A 19,720-nucleotide genomic window follows, 5' to 3' on the forward strand; every position below is an offset into this window, starting at 1 on the left:
ACTCAAGAGAAAAAGATGGTGAGAGCCCAAGGCCTGATTTCTCTGGTCCTGGAGCTCAAGGTTTTGAGTTAAGGCTTGTCCTAGTACCCCTGGACATCCCTTTAGTATTGGTTGAGCAGCCTTCCCTTTGTCTTGTCAATTCGCAACATATACTGTAGCACATTCTTGTCTAGCAAGTGCCTTGGTGCAGAGAGAGGCTGGGTATTTGTTGGGTTATCTCTTGGCTTAGCAGACCCCAGAATCTCATGGCAGTTATGGTTTGGTGGCTCAAGGAAAGGGTTATAGTGCAAAGAGAAGACTGCTTTCAAGTTCTGAGCCTGGGCCACCCCCAAGCTGCTGTCTGTACTGCTGAATGGAGAGTAGCATTGAATTGGAAAATTAGCTCTCCCTTTTTGTTTCTGGCTTTCAGGACATTTATTCCTCTGGCTATAGGCTGAGGAAATCTGGCAAGCTTAGAAGATGCACAGAGCATGACAGAAGCATAGATGCTTTAAAGCATCCATGTCAAGAAGGAGGAGCTGGAAAAGTGGACTTGCTGGAGATGAGGTGCATTTAGAAGTTCTCCACTTAAGCACCACGACTGCTTTCCCCAGGACACGATATCAAGGTTTTTTAGGCCACTGTGGCTTACCCTGCAGGAACACACTGTCCTCTTGGCAGTGTTTTTTGGGGATAAAGAGGTCTTGAGGGACCTTTCTAGGGAGCCCTCCATACCTCTTCCCCTCCTTCTTAAGGCAAGGAACTTTCCTCTTAAAAGAGGCAATGGGAGCTCCCAGCCAAGTTTTTGGAAAAGGCCTGTGTGTTGTTAATGGAAGTGAACTGGAAAAGGAGGAGGAAGTTGGGTACTTTGAACTTTTGTACTACATGTTTTGTACAGTATCTATTATTTAATTGCATCTTCACAGCGTTCACGTGACGTAGTTTATCAGTTACCTTCAACTGTATATAACAAAACTCCAATTAAATTGGGTTAAATAAGGAAACTATCACTTGACAAGAAGTCCTGATTTAATATGGCTCCAAGGTTGGTTAAGTCACTGGCTCAATGATAATACCGACAAACCAGGTTGTTGCAGTCTTTCTGCTCTGCCATCCTCTGTGTTGGTTTATCTTCATGCTAGTTCACCTCAGGGTCCCAAGATGACTACTGTAATTCCAGGAAGGAAATGCTGACAGAAGGTGTCTAGCCGAAGAGGGACTAATTTTTCCCAGTGTCTCATTTTAAAGTGAGGAAATCCCTAGAAGCACCAGCAGATCTGGCCTCACGTCTCACTTGCTAGAAATGGATCATCTTTCCACTCCTATTCTGTCTTTGGCAAAGCAAATTAGATTGTCCATCATGCGTGGCTTAGATTAATTAGGAGTTACTCTGTGAGTCATGTGGATTAGAAAGACGAGTCATTTCTGCTAGGCAAGAAAGAAGGGGATAAGGGCTGTTGGCTAGGCATCCAGCAGTGTCTGCTCTGTGTAGGTACTCTGGTTTTTACAGATGAGGAATGTGAGGCTCAGAGAGAGTGACTTTCCTAGAATCACAGATGGTAGCAGAGGGCCTTCTGTCTGAGCTCTGTCCCTAGAGGCAGTATGTTTTATAATGTGTCTGCTGCAGTGCAAAGTAACTTTCTTTCTGCTGTGTAAAAACTGCTGGTCTAGAAGAGGTTTGAATTCGTGTCAAGTTGACTAACTTGAGCCCATGTGAGAGGAGAGGATTCTATCTAGAAGCTCTCCTCATCCAGTGATGATGTTTATCTAGCACAGGAAGCCTAGGAATGCCACTTTCAGAGGGCACTGATTTCCTTGTTCCTGAGATTTCTGTACTATTTCTGTAGGTCTCCCTTCTGAGAGCAACTAGTGCCACAAAGGATGAGGGTAGAGTTTTAGCCTGCTTCCTGAGCCCCGTTTTTGAAGCCCACTCATTTATTCATCCATCCATCTGTCCCACAAATATTTATTGAATGCTGCTATGTGCGGCACTGTTCTAGGCACTGGTGCTATGACAGTTAACAAGATACACAAAGACCCTGCTCTATGCCCCTTAAGAGCAGATTCATTTGGGAATGAGGTTATCGAAAAATACAGGAGTTTGTGTGGTCAGGGGAGAGCCTCATACAACTTCGCTTTTGGCAGAATTATTTAAACTTTTTTGCCTTTTCACTTTCTGATATTACAATTCATGAACCTTCCACATGGGCTAACTCTAAAGAGGCGGCGTCCCTGGGTTGCAGAAATAGATGGGAAGGCATCATTGACATTTATTAAATTGGCCCGAATTAGAGGGTCCAAATCCTGCTTCATCAATGTCAACAAAGAAGCCAGTGGCCTACCTCCAGGGTTTATCACCATCACCATTGGGAGAAGCCAAAGAAGCCTGCAATCATTTCGGGAACCAGTTTCAGATTCAGGGAGGGTTGACAGTGTGATAAACCCTTCACAAGAGTTGATATTTAACCTTGTCAGATGCTGCTACTGACTTGGATTGTGTACAGTCAGGGATTGAAAATAACTAAGATAGAGTGTTTCATCTGGTGACATTTAATTTCAAATATTAAAATTGGGGAGGGCAGTTTCATTCAAAGGGGTAGAGGTGGGAAGGAAAAAGGCAGAATCGGAGTCAGATGTGGGTTTGAATGCCATCCATTTATTAAGCTTTTACTGTATGGTAGGTGCATGTAAGAAGTGCTTTAAAATGGTAACTATAGTAAATACTTTTTTAATTCATTAACATTTAGGGGGGGTTTTCTCTGTGCTTAATGTATATTTCCTAACCTTGCAACAATTGTATAAGATATCTGTTATTCTCTCCGTTTTTCTGAGGAGGAAACTGAAGCCCACAGGTCAAGTGACTGATCCAAAGTCCCACAGAGATTGGGGGGAACCGAAGATGGGATGTTTTTTCTCCTTTTCCTCTTTGTCCCAAGCTTTAAAAAGAGAATCTATTTTGACTTTTCAGAAGTCTAAACAAAATTACTGATACTTAGGGGCATAGGGAAAATTCATGAATCATTCTTCTGCCTGAAAAAAGTAGTATCACCTTTCATTAAGGCAACAAATATTAAGGATTTACTATTTGCCAATTAGTATAATGGCCCTGGCAATCTTATAAAGCTTACATTCTAGTGGGGGAGGGGGCACACAAACTATTAAAACGAATTACAAATTGGGAAAAGGGTTATTAAGGAAATACTGTAATAGAATAAGGGGTGCCCCCACACCGTAGATGGGTGGCTGGGAAAAGGTCTCTCAGAGATAAGTCTGACGTTGGGGTATAAGAAGCGGCGGCGAAGGAAGGGGAGAAGGTGAGGGTAGAGAGAAAAGGAGAGGGTTACTGGCCAAGGGAACCAAAGGCAAGAGAGGCTCCAGGTCGGAAAGAGAAGCGCTTTGCCTGTTGGGGAAATTAAAAGCAGACCAGTATAGCTGTAGCATAGCGTTGAGGGAGTCTTGCTTGAGGAGAAAGGCTGGGGCCCCGTTGCGCCGTGTTTTGGCCCTGGAAAGGAGTTGTGGGTCTTCTCAGTGTGACGAGGCGCTATTCAGGACTTTTAAATATGGAAATTATTCGACCTGATATTTGTATAATGTTCTGTTCCTTCATCTTTACCCAAATTATATTGCACATTTTTTCCCTAAAAAAAAAAAAAGTCAGAGCGACCCTACGGACTTGGAGTGATCAACAGTGGCGGTCACTTGACCGCCTGCTGAGGAGGAGGCGCGTGGGACCGCCCAAACTGGGCGTGGCGGGAGGGGCTCGGGGAGGAGGGTGGCCCTGCCCAAGACGTGCTGGGCCTGGAGGCCCTCTCAGCTGCAGGTCTGGGTCCTGGACCTCAGCAGCCTCGCTCCAGCGGGCTCCTCCCCAGGTAAGCTATGCCGCCTTCTGCGACGTCGCCTCAGGCAGGCACTGCCGTGCACCAGGGTGGCGCGAGGGGTCCTGCCTCTTCGGGTTGTCTCCGGCCGGCACGGCCCAGCGGAGAACCGCTGGAGGGCCGGCCCTGCCCCGCTCCGCCCAGCTCCCCAGCCTCCGGCCGCGCGTGCCCCAGGCTCCGCCCAGGCTCGGCGCCGGCTCCCCGACACCTCCCCTGAGTCTCCGCTCCGGCCGCGCCCGCACCGACGTCGCGCCAGCCCGGCTTGGGGCGGAGACGCGAGGCTTAGATGTCGGGAAAGCCGGGGCAGCGGAACTGACGCCAGCGGACTTCCGGGGGCGGCCCCCGGGGAGGTCGGCGGCGGCGCCGCAGTCGTGGAGGGGCAGTGGGAGCGTAAGCGGCCCTGGGCGACGCAAGTTCCGCACGGGGCTCCCCTTCCTCGCCTCACGCGTCTCCTTCTTCTCGTATAGTCCTGTGCTGCTTCCCGACGGTGGCTCTTCCTGACGAGAGCCTTCGGAGTGCGGTTGCTGAGGAGAAGCCGTCGCTACCCCGCCTCGGGGTTGAGTGAGGGTGCCTGTCGCGCCGCGTCGCCCCCTGCGCCGCCTCCTTGCCCCCAGTGGCGGACGCCCTTCTCACTCGAAGCACTCCCCCCAGCTCCATGAATGGAAATCGGCTCCGCAGGTGAGTCAGAGCTGCTGGCCCGGTCGCTGGGGGTGTCCCCAGAGGCCCGTCGCTCCCTCCACCCTGGCCCAGGTGCGCGAGGTGAGCGCCGTCCGAGCGGCTTTCCCTCTCCGCCCCCGCCCGGCCCCGCCGCCGCCGCCCCGCAGCCCCGCCGCAGTTCCCCGGGGCCCCTGAGTAGGCGAAGCTGCGGGAGGGGACATTGCTTAAAGGATTGAAGTGTGGGGTTCTCTGGGGGGTATTAGCCTTTCGGGAGTCTAGAACGCTTTGCCATCGCTTTTGTTATTCCCGTTGAAGATGTAGCGGTGTGCGTGTCCTTTAACCGGGTTGTGTGTCCCATAGAGGCGCTGGGCGACCAGCCCTCTCCCTTGCCCCTTAAGCTAGTTGTGGAGATACGTTGAGATAACGGAGGAGACTTAAGTTTGAAATAGGTATTAGAGCAACGTCAAATGCAAGATGGCATTTCTTCCGTCCCCGAGTTCTCTCCTGATGTTTGTGGCAGCATGGTATATAGTTCCTGAGGATCTTGGAAATGTCATATCAGCCTGGATCACTGCTTGTGTGAGGAGGTGGATCTTAAAATTGCTGACAGTATATTTTTTTTCATTCCCTGTTCTCTAAAGAAGCAGTTGTCATGTTCCTGGAAATTAAGAAAATTGCTTTCTCTGCTTGGGAAAAACGGCAGTCTTGAGAAAAATTGCAACATGGGCAGTACTTACCTTAAAAAAAGAAAGAGCACTCTTTTATGGTTCTAAAGTAATTAATTGAGGGACGTAAAGTAAGTGTTACATAACGGTTTGCTTTCCAAATCGTCATGCTTTGTATGTTAAATTTGAAAGTATGCTTCATCTAGACAGTCACAAACTTATAAATTAATTTTCAGAATATTGGGGGGGGTGTCTTGTTACTAATGGTATCACAAGTCCCTGAATTTCACATCTGGTTTTGCCAATTTGGGAGGTACCTAAATATGAGATAAGAAAAACTTACATAAAAGAAACCAGTGACATAATGATGATAAAGAATTTGTTGATTGGGTTAAGGAGTATAATTGTTAAGTAGATACGGAAAGCACTCAGAAATTGTAGAGATGGGATGGGGAGAAGAGTTTATTACAAGTTTTATTATATGGAATTTTCTTTAATCAGTTTATACCATTTCTCTTTCGCATTCTCCATTTTTACCTTCATTTCTTTGTAGAAGAGAAAGCTTGTCTAGGTTGTGAAGAGTTTTAGATTCTCATTTTTTATCATTGATTTGTGTATTTCTGAAACTGTGTCCTGCCTTTGTTTTTCAATTTTCTACTATACTATTTAGGAAACGTGATGATTCGGGTCTATAGGTGATTTTTACATAACTGTCCTGTTGTCAAGCCCGGAAAACAAAACATGAAAGTTAAACACTTTATTAATCATCCTAAAACTTTTAAAGGTATTTCAAAAAAATTTTTTTAAGTTTTGTTTCTTTTTCTCCTTTGGGTTTTTCATATGAAATTATGCCCAGATATATGGACAGCATCTTAGAAAATACTTCTGAAGTCAAACCACCTAGCCAACTGGCCCACCTAGCCAAGTATGATTCAGTAAATGCTCCTGTGAGTTCTTGAGCTACAGATAAGTTTTATCTCTTCTTTTTGCATGTACCATTGCTGAAATATATACCCACTTAATTGTCTTCACATATGGGGAGGTATAGTTAGAGTTATCAACCATATGCTTGGGCATCTTGAAACGCAAAATTTATTCTTCAGTGCAGTTTATACATGATTGACTGTAATGTGATGATAAAGATAAGTATAATTTGGCTCAAGATCATCATCATCGAAAACAAAATTTCCATTCTACCTGATACTTACATGTAATTGTTATGCTGCACATGAAATTGAAGGCATAATTGGGAAAAATGTGCAACTAAGTTTTAAATCAAGAATTTGACAGATACATATTTTGGTTTAAAAAATTTTAGATGTAAATGGTCTCTAATAGTGTTGGATCTTACTCCTCCAATTCTGTTCTAAGTTTTTCTTTTCTGTGGAGATTCTTAAGAATCATCTTGTAACAGGGTATTTTAAATTCTAGTTGTTAGGTGGATACATAGAAAACAAATTTATTTACATTAGAAGACTTCGAATACAATTACTTTATAATTGTTTCTTGGTGAGTCATTCCTCACTAAAAATTAATATTTATTCTTTCCTTTTGCATGAAATATTTTAAGTGATTTTTAAGGGTGTCCTGTACAATCTACTGATTTAGTATTGTGTGAACTTTGATGTAACCAAAAAAGCTGGCACAATTGGTTTTTAAATAATAATAATCAGTAGTTTAGCATCTGTGCCTATGACTACTTAGGGGAACTTCTGATGAAACCCTATTTGTTAGCTGGACTAAGAGTATATGTTGTTTTAGTTCCAAAGAAAGTGGGAATAGAGAAAGCAGAAGTATTCATTGAGATATCACTTCTCCTGAGTAGCTGTTTTTTAGGATTGTACTATTCTAGTCTGTATTTTTGGGTAAAGTCAGACTACTGTTTAGGGCAAAACGAATTGTACTACTTACCAATGGAAGAAAAACATTTACTTTCACCTTAAATTAATGATATGCAAATTGATTTGACACGTTTGGTAGTTGTCTTATATAACCTTGCAAAAGTGAATAGACTGTTTCTTAGTTATACTCTTAAATTTGTGCTTGAATATAGTTATTTTAAGGCTCTGCATTTCTTTTTTTTTTTTTTTTGTGAGGAGATCAGCCTTGTGCTAACACCTGCCAATCCTCCTCTTTTTTTTTTTTTTTTTGGTGAGGAGATCAGCCCTGAGCTAACATCCACCAATCCTCCTCTTTTTTTTTGCTGAGGAAGACGGCCCTGGGCTAACATCCGTGCCCATCTTCCTCCACAATCCTCCTCTTTTTTTGCTGAGGAAGACTGGCCCTGGGCTAACATCCGTGCCCATCTTCCTCCACTTTGTATGGGACACCACCACTGCATGGCTTGCCAAGCGGTGTGTCAGTGCTCGCCCGGGATCCAAACCGGGGAACCCCGGGCCGCCGCAGCAGATCGAGAGCACTTAACCGCTTGCGCCACTGGGCTGGCCCTCTGCATTTCTTTAATAATAAAAATTAAGAGAAGTCATATAAGAACAAGTTCCAAAGAAACAAAAATTGCATGTATGGAAGGTCGATTTGAATGAAGTGTGGATAAAAGTGGGTTCAAAATACTAAAATATATAATGCCATTAGTTTCTCAGTTTAGTATTTAATTAATTAATTTTTTGTGTGTGAGGAAGATCAGCCCTGAGCTAACATCCATGCTAATCCTCCTCTTTTTGCTGAGGAAGACTGGCTCTTAGCTAACATCTATTGCCAATCCTCCTCCTTTTTTTTCCCCAAAGCCCCAGTAGATAGTTGTATGTCATAGTTGCACATCCTTCTTGTTGCTGTATGTGGGACACGGCCTCAGCATGGCCGGAGAAGCGGTGCGTAGGTGCACGCCCTGGATCCGAACCCGGGCCGCCAGTATCGGAGCTCGCATCGGAGCGCGCGCTCCTAACCGCTAAGCCATGGGGCCGGCCCACTCAGTTTAGTGTTTAAAATAAACAGTCTTCTTTAATCATTTTGAGAAGAGTTTTTATTTTTATGTAAATTTTCTCACTTGTAAATTTTTGTCTTGAAGAAAAATATGTCAAAATGCTGCTCTGTCTGGAGGGCATGAATTTTGAACATGGTTTTTCTACTTGGTTGTCACTTAAATTTTAGTTTGTGGTGCTCTGGAGTGGCCATTATAACTTTTTTCCTAGTATTTGCTACTTTTGACTGGCAGTGGGACTTATGAAAGTGTGCCAAGATTATTTTGATTTTTGTTTTAGAATTTAATTTCTCTGACGGTGATGGATCACTCTGAGGGAAAACTGAAAAGGAGGCAAGAAAACTTCTTTCTTCTAAACAAAGACTTTTTAAACCAAATTTCAAATTAATAAATCTATTAATTTAAAAAATTTTAGGGAATTAAGTAATTTAGGAAAGCAGTTATAATAAATGAAATGATTTCTAGATGCTACTTCCTTTTGCTCTTTTGGAGAATTTTATGTAGTAAGTTGGTAATTGAGGATTAATTTCTATTTCCCAATGAGAACATTGTATTTGTTTGGTTCTATAAGCCTGGTCTGATAGTAGTATGCAAAGAGGCCTGGGGCCCTGTAAAGGGGACATTTCCTGGAAGAGTTCTCTGTTGTATATGGAGAAACCCTAGCTCAGAGAAGAATTCTTGCCAAATTGTCATAAGCTATTGGAGTCTAGTTGAATACTATGTTGCTTTATATCACAACCATCTTTTTTCTCAGTAGTTTCCGTAGTCTTGAAATACTGGCGAGTCCACCTGAAAGATGAATTAAATATTTTGTTAGTCTAACAAAACATTTTCTCTTATGATACTTAAAACTAGGATCTTAAGTAATTTATGAGTTTTTTTCTTAATGGATAGGCAGGAAAAGGCAAGTGATAGTTCTGTTACCAGGAAGGTAAAACTAAAAAGATAATTTATTTAAAAATAGTATCCTTTCCAAACCTGTTTAGTTTCAGTTTGTTGAGATGAACAGCATTCACCAGACATTCCTACTTCTAATTCAGTTGTCTGGGATATTCAATAGACCCTCATTCTTGGCTCATTAACAAAACAGATGTGAGAAAGAATATTGTGTGGTTTTTCAACCATAATGGTTATGCTGTTAGGATACATGAACAGCCTTTTTATATTTGGAGTTTCTGTAGTTTTCTGCCATTATCTATGTTAATATTAATGACTTTCTTTGGCTAGCCACTGCTTAAAAAAAAAAGACTATTGACATTTAGCAAAACCTTGTCCCACAGCTGATGCTTTCTCTTATATCTTAAATGTGGGCTTTTTGTGGTTTGGTTACCATAAAAAATCGTATGCATTAGTCTTGAATGTCAGTTTAATGAAATAATCTGGAAGAATTCTTTGTTTTACTTCAGCCAGTTTTTTCCTACATTGTTTTTAAATTGTCAAATTTTTGGGAAATTAGAAGATATCTATAGAATATAGACATGGTATATTTTTATATTTTTCATTTGTGGAAGAAATTTTGCAAGAAAATGTTCTCAAGTGTAGGCTTACATAATACTATTTTTGAGTCATTACCAATACTTGATACTTTAACTGATTTCCAAATCTTCTAACAACAGAATTTCATTAGTGTATCTCTGAATTTTAAAAAAGGTTCAAGAATAGATTGCAAAAATGGGCTTATACCTTAGTAATGAAGTCTTTTTTTTTTTTTTTAGAAACTTCTGGCTTCTAAATTAGGACTCCATCTCTATCTGTATATTTAACATAAAAATGGCATTACTCAAAAATTTTCTAAAATTTTTACTTGGGTGCTCAGAGTTTTTCCAAAGCTATCCGACTTTTAATTGCAAAATAAATCTCAAGGCATTTCCATAGTGCAGGGGCTACTTGAGTAAAGTCTCCTTTTGTTTTCAAAGGGGAAAATGACTTTTAAAAAGTTGTTCCCCATGCTGCCTTCTGAGAAATTTAACCCTCAATAAGCTGAATGTTCTATAAAAATGATTATTTAGCTGTAGTGCATATAGTAAATGTAATATAATAATAAGTACAGTGTGTTTGTGCAGGTTCGTTGAATGAATAGATAGAATTAATAGGTGGGAGGTTATTAAAATCTCATGCTCATATTTACTAGCCTTGTGGGGTTGACTAGTAAACAGAGGCATTTTATTATGTTAAATTTTGAGGTCAACATAATATATATATTTTTTTCTGATTATAAAAATGCATGTTTATTATTTTAAGAAAGCAAACAATATAGGAAAATATAAAAAACAAAGTGAAAATAATATGATCCCATCCTCCAGATAAAACCATTGTTAGTTTTTTCTTGTATGTCTTCCCAGACATCCATCATCTGTCTGTTTATCCATCCCTCATCCATTAATTGTTTTTAACCTGCTTTTTCTATTCAGTAATGTATCATGGACTTTTTTTATATTAATACTTACATCTATATAGCAAGGTAGTACTTTTTACTGAGTACATAGCTTTTAATTTTATATATTAATTAATCAGTCTCATTGATGGTGGTTTAGATTTTTTCCATTTTTTTTTAAATTATGAATAAAACTTTGATAAGTATCCTAGTACATATGTCTTTGTATACTGGTCCAGTGATTGCCTTAAGATAAATTCCTATAAGTAGAATTGTTGAAACGAAGTATTCCATGAATATTCAAGAAAAAGTTCCCAGTGAAAATCCTTATGTGGTAATAAGCTGTAGTATACGCTGTAGTTGATTCTGATTTATTTACTGTTTATTTTTCATCAGTTACAAATGCCGTAGGCTGTTATTTAGCTTTGGACTCGCAACTAGTACATTAAATTATTAAGTCAGTGGGGGCCGGCCCGGTGGCGCAAGCGGTTAAGTGCGCGCGCTCCGCTGCGGCAGCCCGGGGTTCGCTGGTTCGGATCCCGGGCGTGCGCCGACGCACTGCTTGGTAAGCCATGCTGTGGCGGCGTCCCATATAAAGTGGAGGAAGATAGGCACAGATGTTAGCCCAGGGCCGTCTTCTTCAGCAAAAAAAGAGGAGGATTGGCGGATGTTAGCTCAGGGCTGATCTCCTCACAAAAAAAAAAAATTATTAACTCAGTGAACAGTAGGCACACACATATGCTTTGAAAATATATGGTTTTATGTCTGAAGTATAATGTGGTTAGTTGATATTAGCCAGTACTTACTATATTACCAAAAGAAAAGTTTGAGATGGAGAGAAATTCTAGATAGTGCCTTGTATTTCTATGTAATTAAGTTTTCCATTCTAATGGGTAATATATGTATTTGTTAAATAACTAAAATATGCTTCACTGGAAGTATAATTTGTTATATTGACAGAATTGTTTCTTCCATTAATTTCCATTAAAATATTTTTTGGATACTTAAACTTGATGATGATGATTTTGTAGTTAATAATGGTAGAGTTCTGTTCCATTGCTTATTTATGAAACAGAATCTTGAGTTTTGCCAGTTTGTATAAAAAGCACCAAGCAAAATAATGATAATGGAGGAAAAAATGGCAGTGTGATGTAGTGTAAAAAGCATGGGTTTTGGAGACAAATCCTGGCTCTCCAATTAACCGTGACTTGATAATGATGTCATTGTAGGTTCATCAATTGTGACAAGTGTACCACTCTGGTATAGGGATGTTGATAGTGGGAGAGGCTGTGTATATGATAATAGGCAGGAGGCATATGGGTAATCTCTACCTTCTCAGTTTTGCCCTGAACCTAAAACTGCTCTAAAAAATAAAGTCTATTAAAAAAAATTAACTGTCATTTTGGGCAGTGCATTTAATCTTTCTTAACCTTAATTTCCTTATCTGTGCAATGAGATGATAAAAAGAGATTAAGTATGCAAAGGAAATGGTACTTCCTCTCTTCCTATTTTTTTAAGGCATTTTATTATGGAGAATTGAGGATGTACACAGGTAGAAAGAATTGTATAATAAGGTCCCTGTACCCATCACCCAAACCCAACAATTATCAGCGTATGTCCAATTGTGTCCCTTCTACTTTCGCTTCCCCTGTATTTTTTGAAGCATATTCTAGACATAATACTATTTCATTCATAAATATCTACTAAGTATCTATAAAAGACATGGACTATTTAAATAAGCCGCGGTAACATTATCACACCCTTTTTTGGTTGTCGTGTCTCAGAATAAAATCCAAAGGCCTCATCATGGCTTACAAATCCTGTATGATCTGATCTCCCATTATCTCTCTGACCTCATCTCCTATGATTCTCTCTGTTGCTTATTCTGTTGCAGGCATAGCAGTCTCTTTGCTATTCATCAAACACCAAGCAAACTTCTGCTTTTTCCTTTATACTTCATTTTTCCTCTGCCTGGAATTCTCTTCCAGATAGCCACATGACTTGTTCTCTCACTTCCTTCTGTTTTCTGCCTACTTGTCAGCCTTTCAGAGAGGCTTTCTTTAACCAATCTATCTAAAATGGGTAACTACCTACTGTTTCTCCTCTCCCCAACACACACACTTTCTATCCCCTTAACCTATTTTATTTTTCTTTATAGCACATATTATTACCTGACTGGCAAAAAAAGAAATACAACATAATCTGCCCCCTCCACCCCATAAAAGCTTCATGAGGACCAGGTCTTTATTATTATTATTAAATTATTGTTCACCTGAGCCTGAACAGTGCTTGGCACTTAGAGACCGTCAATAAATATTTGTTGAACAAATTAAGAAATCAATGAATAAATGACTTAATGAACGATAGACATTCATCAGTTGTTAGTTTGTTGTATAGTGTACTGGTTAAAAATGCAGGCTCTGAAATCAGAGCGCCTATTTGCAAATCCTTGCTTTGCCACTTTCTAGCAGTGAACATGTTTTTTAATCTCCCTGTGCTTCAGTTTCCTCAGCATAATATAGTACCTGCCTCAAAAGTAATGTTGTAAGAAATCATCTAATGTATATCAGATATTTAATACTCATTACGTGTTAGCTATTATTGTTGTTAATGTTACTTTCCTGAAATATTAAGATGGGATATTGCCCAACGTATTATGAACTACTTAAGCAAGATAACTGTGACTTACTAATTAATCTATGTATCTATAAAAACTTGAACATAATAATTGTTCAGTAAATAGAGTAGATAAATGACATTTTATGTTTTTGATTTTTTAAAAATTGTCTATGGGGGCAATGAGTTTCATAAGAAAATAGGGGATATAGAGCATAAAATATTCGGTTTTTTTGTTTTGGGGGCTTTTTTTTGGTGAGGAAGATTAGCCCTGAGCTAACATCTGTTGCCAATCCTCCTCTTTTTGCTGAGGAAGTTTGGCCCTGGGCTAACATCCGTGTCCATCTTCCTCTACTTTATACGTGGGACCCCTGCCTCAGCGTGGTTTGATAAGCAGTGCATAGGACCTTGCCCGGGATCTGAACCCACAAACCCCGGGCCGCCGAAGCGGAGCGCATGAAGCCAACCACTATGACACCACCAGGCTGGCCCCCGTAAAATATTGTTTTTAAGCCAATCGTGATAGTATTCACATGAAAATAAAACAGCAGGCGGTCATTTTTTAACACATAAAAGGTTTTTTTAAATTGTAATGCCTAATACTAGAGAGGGTAGGAGAGAGAAATCTGGTGATAGTAAAGTGTTCACATGCCAGGTTGGCAATAAGTATCAGAAGTCAGAAACTGGGCCGGCTCTGTGGCTTAGCGGTTAAGTGCGCGAACTCTGCTGCTGGCGGCCCGGGTTCGGATCCCGGGCGCGCACCGACGCACTGCTTCTACGGCCATGCTGAGGCCGCGTCCCACATACAGCAACTAGAAGGATGTGCAACTATGACATACAACTATCTACTGGGGGGGCCTCTGGGGGAAAAAAAAAAGGAGGAGGATTGGCAATGGATGTTAGCTCAGGGCCGGTCTTCCTCAGCAAAAAGAGGAGGATTAGCAAGGATGGTAGCTCAGGGCTGATCTTCCTCACAAAAAAAAAAAAAAAAAGTCAGAAACATGTTTCTGTTCCTACCCTTTGACCTGGCAGGTCTACTTCTGAAATTTGTCTGAAGGGAAAAATTCTGTATGCCAGTTTCCCTCTCTGCCTCCCCCAAATAGAACAGTAGGTGCTTGATGCAGGGAGATGCACTTAACATGCGCTTATTGTGTGACATGTTATAGATGCTTATTAATATTTATTGAACAGTTACCTTTTTTTATGACTTATGTGTCAGGCATATCTAGAATGTATAGGTGGTTTTAATCTCATTTTTAAAATAAGATAACTGAACCAACCTCACCTTAATAAAGGTCATATATGACAAGCCCACAGCTAATATCATACTCAGTAGTGAAAAGCTGAAAGCTTTTCCTCTAAGGTCAGGAACAAGATAAGGGTGCCACCTCTTGCCACCTTTATTCAACATAGTACTTGAAGTCCTAGCCAGAGCAGTTAGGCAAGAAAAAGAAATAAAAGGCATACAAATCAGAAAGGAAGAAGTAAAACTGTCACTATTTGCAAATGACATGGTATTATATATAGAAAACCCTAAAGACTCTACCAAAAAACTGTTGAAACTAATAAATTCAGTCAAGTTGCAGGATACAAAATCAATATACAAAAATCTGTTGCGTTTCTGTTCACTAACAATGAACTATCAGAAAGAGAAGAAAATAATCCCATTTATGATAGCATCAAAAACAGTAAAGTACTTAGGAATAAATTTAACCAAGGAGGTGAAAGATCTATACATTGAAAACTAGACAACGTTGATGAAAGAAATTGAGGAAGACACAAATAAATGGAAAGATATTCCGTGCTCATGGATTGGAAGAGTGAATGTTGTTAAAATGTCCATACTACCCAAAGTGATCTACAGATTCAACGCAATCCCTATCAAAATTCCGATGGCATTTTTCACAGAAATAGAAGAGCTTTGTAATACAGTTTGAAATCAGGGAGCGTGATGCCTCCAGCTTTGCTCTTGCTCAAGATTACGTTGGCTGTTCTGGGTGTTTTGGGGTTCCATACCAATTTTAGGATTGTTCTATTTCTGTGCTTGTTATGATTTCAGTCTTCTTAAATTTATTAAGACTTGTTTTGTGGCCTAACATATGATTTATTCTGGAGAATGTTCCATGTGTACTTGAAAAGAATGTGTATTCTGTTGCCTTTGGGTGGAATAGTCTGTATATATCTGTTAAGTCCATCTGATCTAACATGTCTTTTAAGGCTGATGTTTCCGTACTGATTTTCTGTCTGGATGATCTATCCATTGATGAAAATGGGGTATTAAAGTCCCTACTATTATTGTATTGGTGTCTGTTTCTCCCTTTAGATCTGTTAACATTTGCTTTATATATCTAGGTGCTCCTATATTGGGTGCATAAGTATTTACAAATGTTATATCTTCTTGTTGGATTCGCCTCTTTATCATTATGTAATGCCCTTCTTTTGTCTCTTATTACAGTCTTTGTTTTAAAGTCTATTTTGTCTGATATAAGTATAGCTACCCTAGCTTTCTTTTGGTTTTCATTTGTATGGAATATCTTTTTCCAACTCTTCACTTGCAGTCTGCGTGTGTCCTTATCACTGAAGTGAGTCTCTTGTAGGCAGCATGTAGATGGGTCTTGTTTTTTAATCTATTCAGCCACTCTCTGTCTTTTGATTAGAGAAATTAGTCCATTTATGTTGAAAATTATCGTTGATATGTATGTACTTATTGCCATTTGGTTAACTGTTTTCTGGCTGTTTTGTAGTTCCTCTGTTCCTTTTTTCTTCTCCTGCTCTCTTCCTTTGTGATTTGATGATTTTCTTCAGCGGTATGCTTAGATTCCTTTCTCTTTCTCTTTTGTGTATGTACTATAGTTTTTTGCTTTGTGATTACCATGAGGCTTCATGACCTTCTCTTTAACACCAGCAGCACATCCCCTGGTTGACACTCAGCAGGCTTTAAAACACTTGTGTATTTCATTTCTGATATTCTATCAATTGCGTTGGAGTGTAACTTGAAACTTTTCTCCACACATTGTCTTGCTTTTTTTTTTTAAAAAAAAGTGCTAGTTGAGTTTTGGGGACATAGTGTAAATGTTTGCTATATAAAAATAATTTGAGAAACATTATATTGAGAGATATTTTAACATATTCTAAGAGGTTTAGATCTTAAAAATCAAGATGTATTTTACAGGGAAAAATTAGGTTCTGTGGGGTATGCCTGTAATTATCAGGCCAAAATGGAAGGGAAATGAAAACCCAAAGACGTAAAGAACATAGAAGCCAATTTTTCCCTGAAGACATTTGCTGATCCTGGAAACTTTAAATTTTGATGCCTGGAGATAAGGGGAACAGAAATCAAAGTCAGGGACTACACATGCTGGAGAGTGTATAGGAGACCTTCCCTGCCATTAACTGGGACCCTGAAATGCTATACTCAAGGTGAGAGTAATCTTGAAGTGGATAACCCTCACAGGAAGCCTAAAATCTTAAATTTGTTTTAAGTTGCACTGGACTGGTAGTACTCCTAGGCACCTGACAAAAACAAATGCAGATCTTTCCTTGAGGAACATTTCTTTATCCTAGGTCTTAAATTATTTTCCAAGTATGATGACCACACAATCTCATAACCAGATATACATACTAACAAGATACCGTGAGCGAGAAAGAGAACAGACAGTAAAAACAAAATCACAGACTTCAGATATTGAAGATATCAGATGCAAACTATAAAACAAATATTTCTTGGGGCCAGCCCAGTGGCATAGCGGTTAAGTTCACGTGCTCCACTTTGGCAGCCTGGGGTTCAGGGATTCGGATCCTGGGCGCGGGCCTACGCACTGCTTATCAGACCATGCTGTGGCGGGCATCCTGCATATAAAGTGGAGGAAGGTGGGCACGGATGTTAGCCCAGGGCTGGTCTTCCTCAGCAAGAGGAGGAGGGTCGGCAACAGATGTTAGCTCAGGGCTGATCTTCGTCACCAAAAAAAACCAAACAAGCCCAAACATTTATTAAGAAGTGTATTTAAAGGGCTCTAGTAGTAACTGGACTGGATATAAAATCCATGTATACAACCTATTGAGGGCAAATTTTAGAGGTCTTTGAAAAAGAAAAAATAAATAAATAACAGAAGAAGCCTCCCTGAAATATTGATCTCAACTGAAAATTGAACGTGTATTATATTCCAAGCAAACCTATTGAAAAGAGAACCACACAAGGACATATTTATGGATTCTCAAGTCTCAAATATATAAAGAATGCATACAGAAAAAGTAATGCACATATACCAAATGCTAGAAGACAGTGTCTATGGAAATTTGAAGATAAAACTGTTGAATATATGGGTTCAGTGTCAATCCACGTTGTGTATGAAGGGTGACAGACATTCTTAAACGTATAAGGACTTAGAAAATATATCCCCCAGCTGCCTTTCTGTATAACACTACTTAAAGACATGCATTAGAGTAATGAAACATGAATTTGAAACCTCAAGAAGAGAGACTTTCAGAGTTGGAAAGCATGGGTGGTGAGCAAAGAAACCATATAAACTTAAATACATTAATTTGTTATCCAGTTGCTTTTCCTATAAAGAGATGATATCTTCTCTAAAATTTTCTAAATGATGAATGTTTTGGTTATCTGTTACTGCATTAGTGGATTAAAACAACAGCAGCAGTTTATCATTTCTCTAGATTTGGTGGCTGGAAGCTCAGCTGGTATTATCAGCTGAAGGTGGGAGGGAGGAGGGAAGAGAAGCTCTGGGGAGTCTGGGCTCTTCTCCACTTGGGCCTTTCCATGTCGTAGGTTGGGCTTCCTCACAGCGTGGAGGCTGGGTTCCAAGAAGTAGCATTCCAAAAGGCAAAGGCAGAAGCTTCAGATCTCTTAAAGCCCAGTCTCAGAAGGTATACAGCATAGCTTCCTCTGCATTCTGTTGAAACCCCAGGTCAGCCCACATGCAAGGGGAGAGGAAAAACTCCACCTCTTGATGGAAGGAGTAGTCAAGATATATAGCTGTCTTTCATCACCACATGAGATATTCAGCTACTGATTAAGATCTCTTTCCAAGAATGTAGCGTGGAAAGGGATGGTAGAATGGGCTGAATAAAACTCTTATGTTCCATTAAGTAGATACCTTGTTCCATTAACAAGGTAAACTTTATCTTGAATTTTTAAAAAATAGGTTATAACAGCATATGATTCAAAATTCAAAAAGATATAAAGAGATTCACAGGTGTTTCTGCTATAATGTGATATGTGCAATCCTGACAAGCCTGAATTACTAGGGGCGGAGGGATACAGTCGAAACCTACCAGTCAAAACCTACTCAACTTTGTAACTAGAGTATAATAAAAACAGTAAAAATTTTAATAAAAATATCAGCACGGTTAAATAGACATGTTAAATTCATAATGATTGGAAAACAGTCTGGCAGTTCCTCAAAAGGGTAAACATGACCCAGCAATTCCATTCCTAGGAATCTACTCAAGAGAAAAGAAAACTTATGTCCACACAAGGGCATGATGTGAGTGTTCATAGCAGCATTATTTATAATAGCCGAAAAGTAGAAACAACCTAAATGTCCATCAAATGGTGAATGGATAAATAAACTGTGGATTCAACCAGCTGTGGGTCAGAAGGCCTATCATAGTTGCATCTGTACTGAACATGTACATACTTGTTTTTTCTTGTCATTATTCCCTAAACAATACAATATAACAAGTATTTACATAGCATTTACATTGTATTAGGTATTATAAGTAATCTAGAGATGATTTAAACTATACAGGAAGATGTACATAAGTTACATGCAAATACTACGCCATTTTATATAAGGGACTTGAACATCCACGGATTTTGATGTCCTTGGGCGGTCTTGGAACCAATCCCCCATGGATACAGAGGGACGACTGTATGTTCAAACAATGGAATATTGTTGGGGAATAAAAAGGAATGGAGTACTGATACATGCTACAACATGAGTGAACCTTATAAACATTATGTTAAGTGAAAGAAGTTAGTTATAAAAGGACTGCATATCGTATGATTCAATTTATATGAAATGTCCAGAATAGGCAAATCTGTAGAGATAGAAAGTAGATTAGTGGTAGCCATTGGCTGGGGATGATGGGGGAATGAGGAGTTGATGGTTGAGGGGTCCAAGATTTCTTTTTGGGGTGATGAAGATGTTCTAAAATTGATTGTGATGGTGGTTGCACAATTCTGTGAATATAATAAAAGCCATTGAATTGTATACTTTAAATGGGTGAATTATATGGTGTGAATAATACCTCAAGAAAGCTGTCAAATGGGCCAGCCCCTGTGGCCTAGTGGTTAAATTCGGTGTGCTCTGCTTCGGCAGCCTGGGTTTGGTTCCCGGGCGCAGACCTACACCACTCGTCTGTCAGTGGCCATGCTGTGGCAGTGGCTCACATACAAAAAGAGGAAGATTGGCAGTGGATGTTAGCTCAGGGCGAATCTTCCTCAGCAAAAAAAAAAAAAAAAAGCTATTAAAAAAATACATTGCTGCTGCCAGCCCGGTGGCATAGTGGTTAAGTTCACACACTCCTCTTCAGCAGCCCAGGGTTCACGGGTTCAGATTTCAGGCACGGACCTACGCACTGCTCATCAAGCCATGCT

The 19,720-nt window shown here is 39.9% G+C and overlaps 1 protein-coding gene across 2 annotated transcripts in view; it reads left to right on the forward strand.

Annotated features, from left to right (window-relative positions):
• Positions 1-3,781: 3,781 nt before the first annotated feature.
• Positions 3,782-19,720, forward strand: part of AGO3 (argonaute RISC catalytic component 3) — a 112,386-nt gene continuing 96,447 nt past the window's right edge. The window contains exons 1-2 of one of the 2 annotated variants that reach the window (XM_058553668.1): positions 3,782-3,848; positions 4,322-4,532. In XM_058553668.1, the coding sequence (XP_058409651.1) occupies positions 4,514-4,532 (19 nt within the window). In that variant the 5' untranslated portion in view covers positions 3,782-3,848; positions 4,322-4,513. Of the gene's footprint in view, positions 3,849-4,167; positions 4,533-19,720 lie in introns of those variants that run through there. The other variant, XM_058553670.1, reaches the window with a different exon arrangement.

The sequence above is a fragment of the Diceros bicornis genome, chromosome 13, assembly GCF_020826845.1.
Source record: "Diceros bicornis minor isolate mBicDic1 chromosome 13, mDicBic1.mat.cur, whole genome shotgun sequence".
NCBI lineage: Eukaryota > Metazoa > Chordata > Mammalia > Perissodactyla > Rhinocerotidae > Diceros > Diceros bicornis.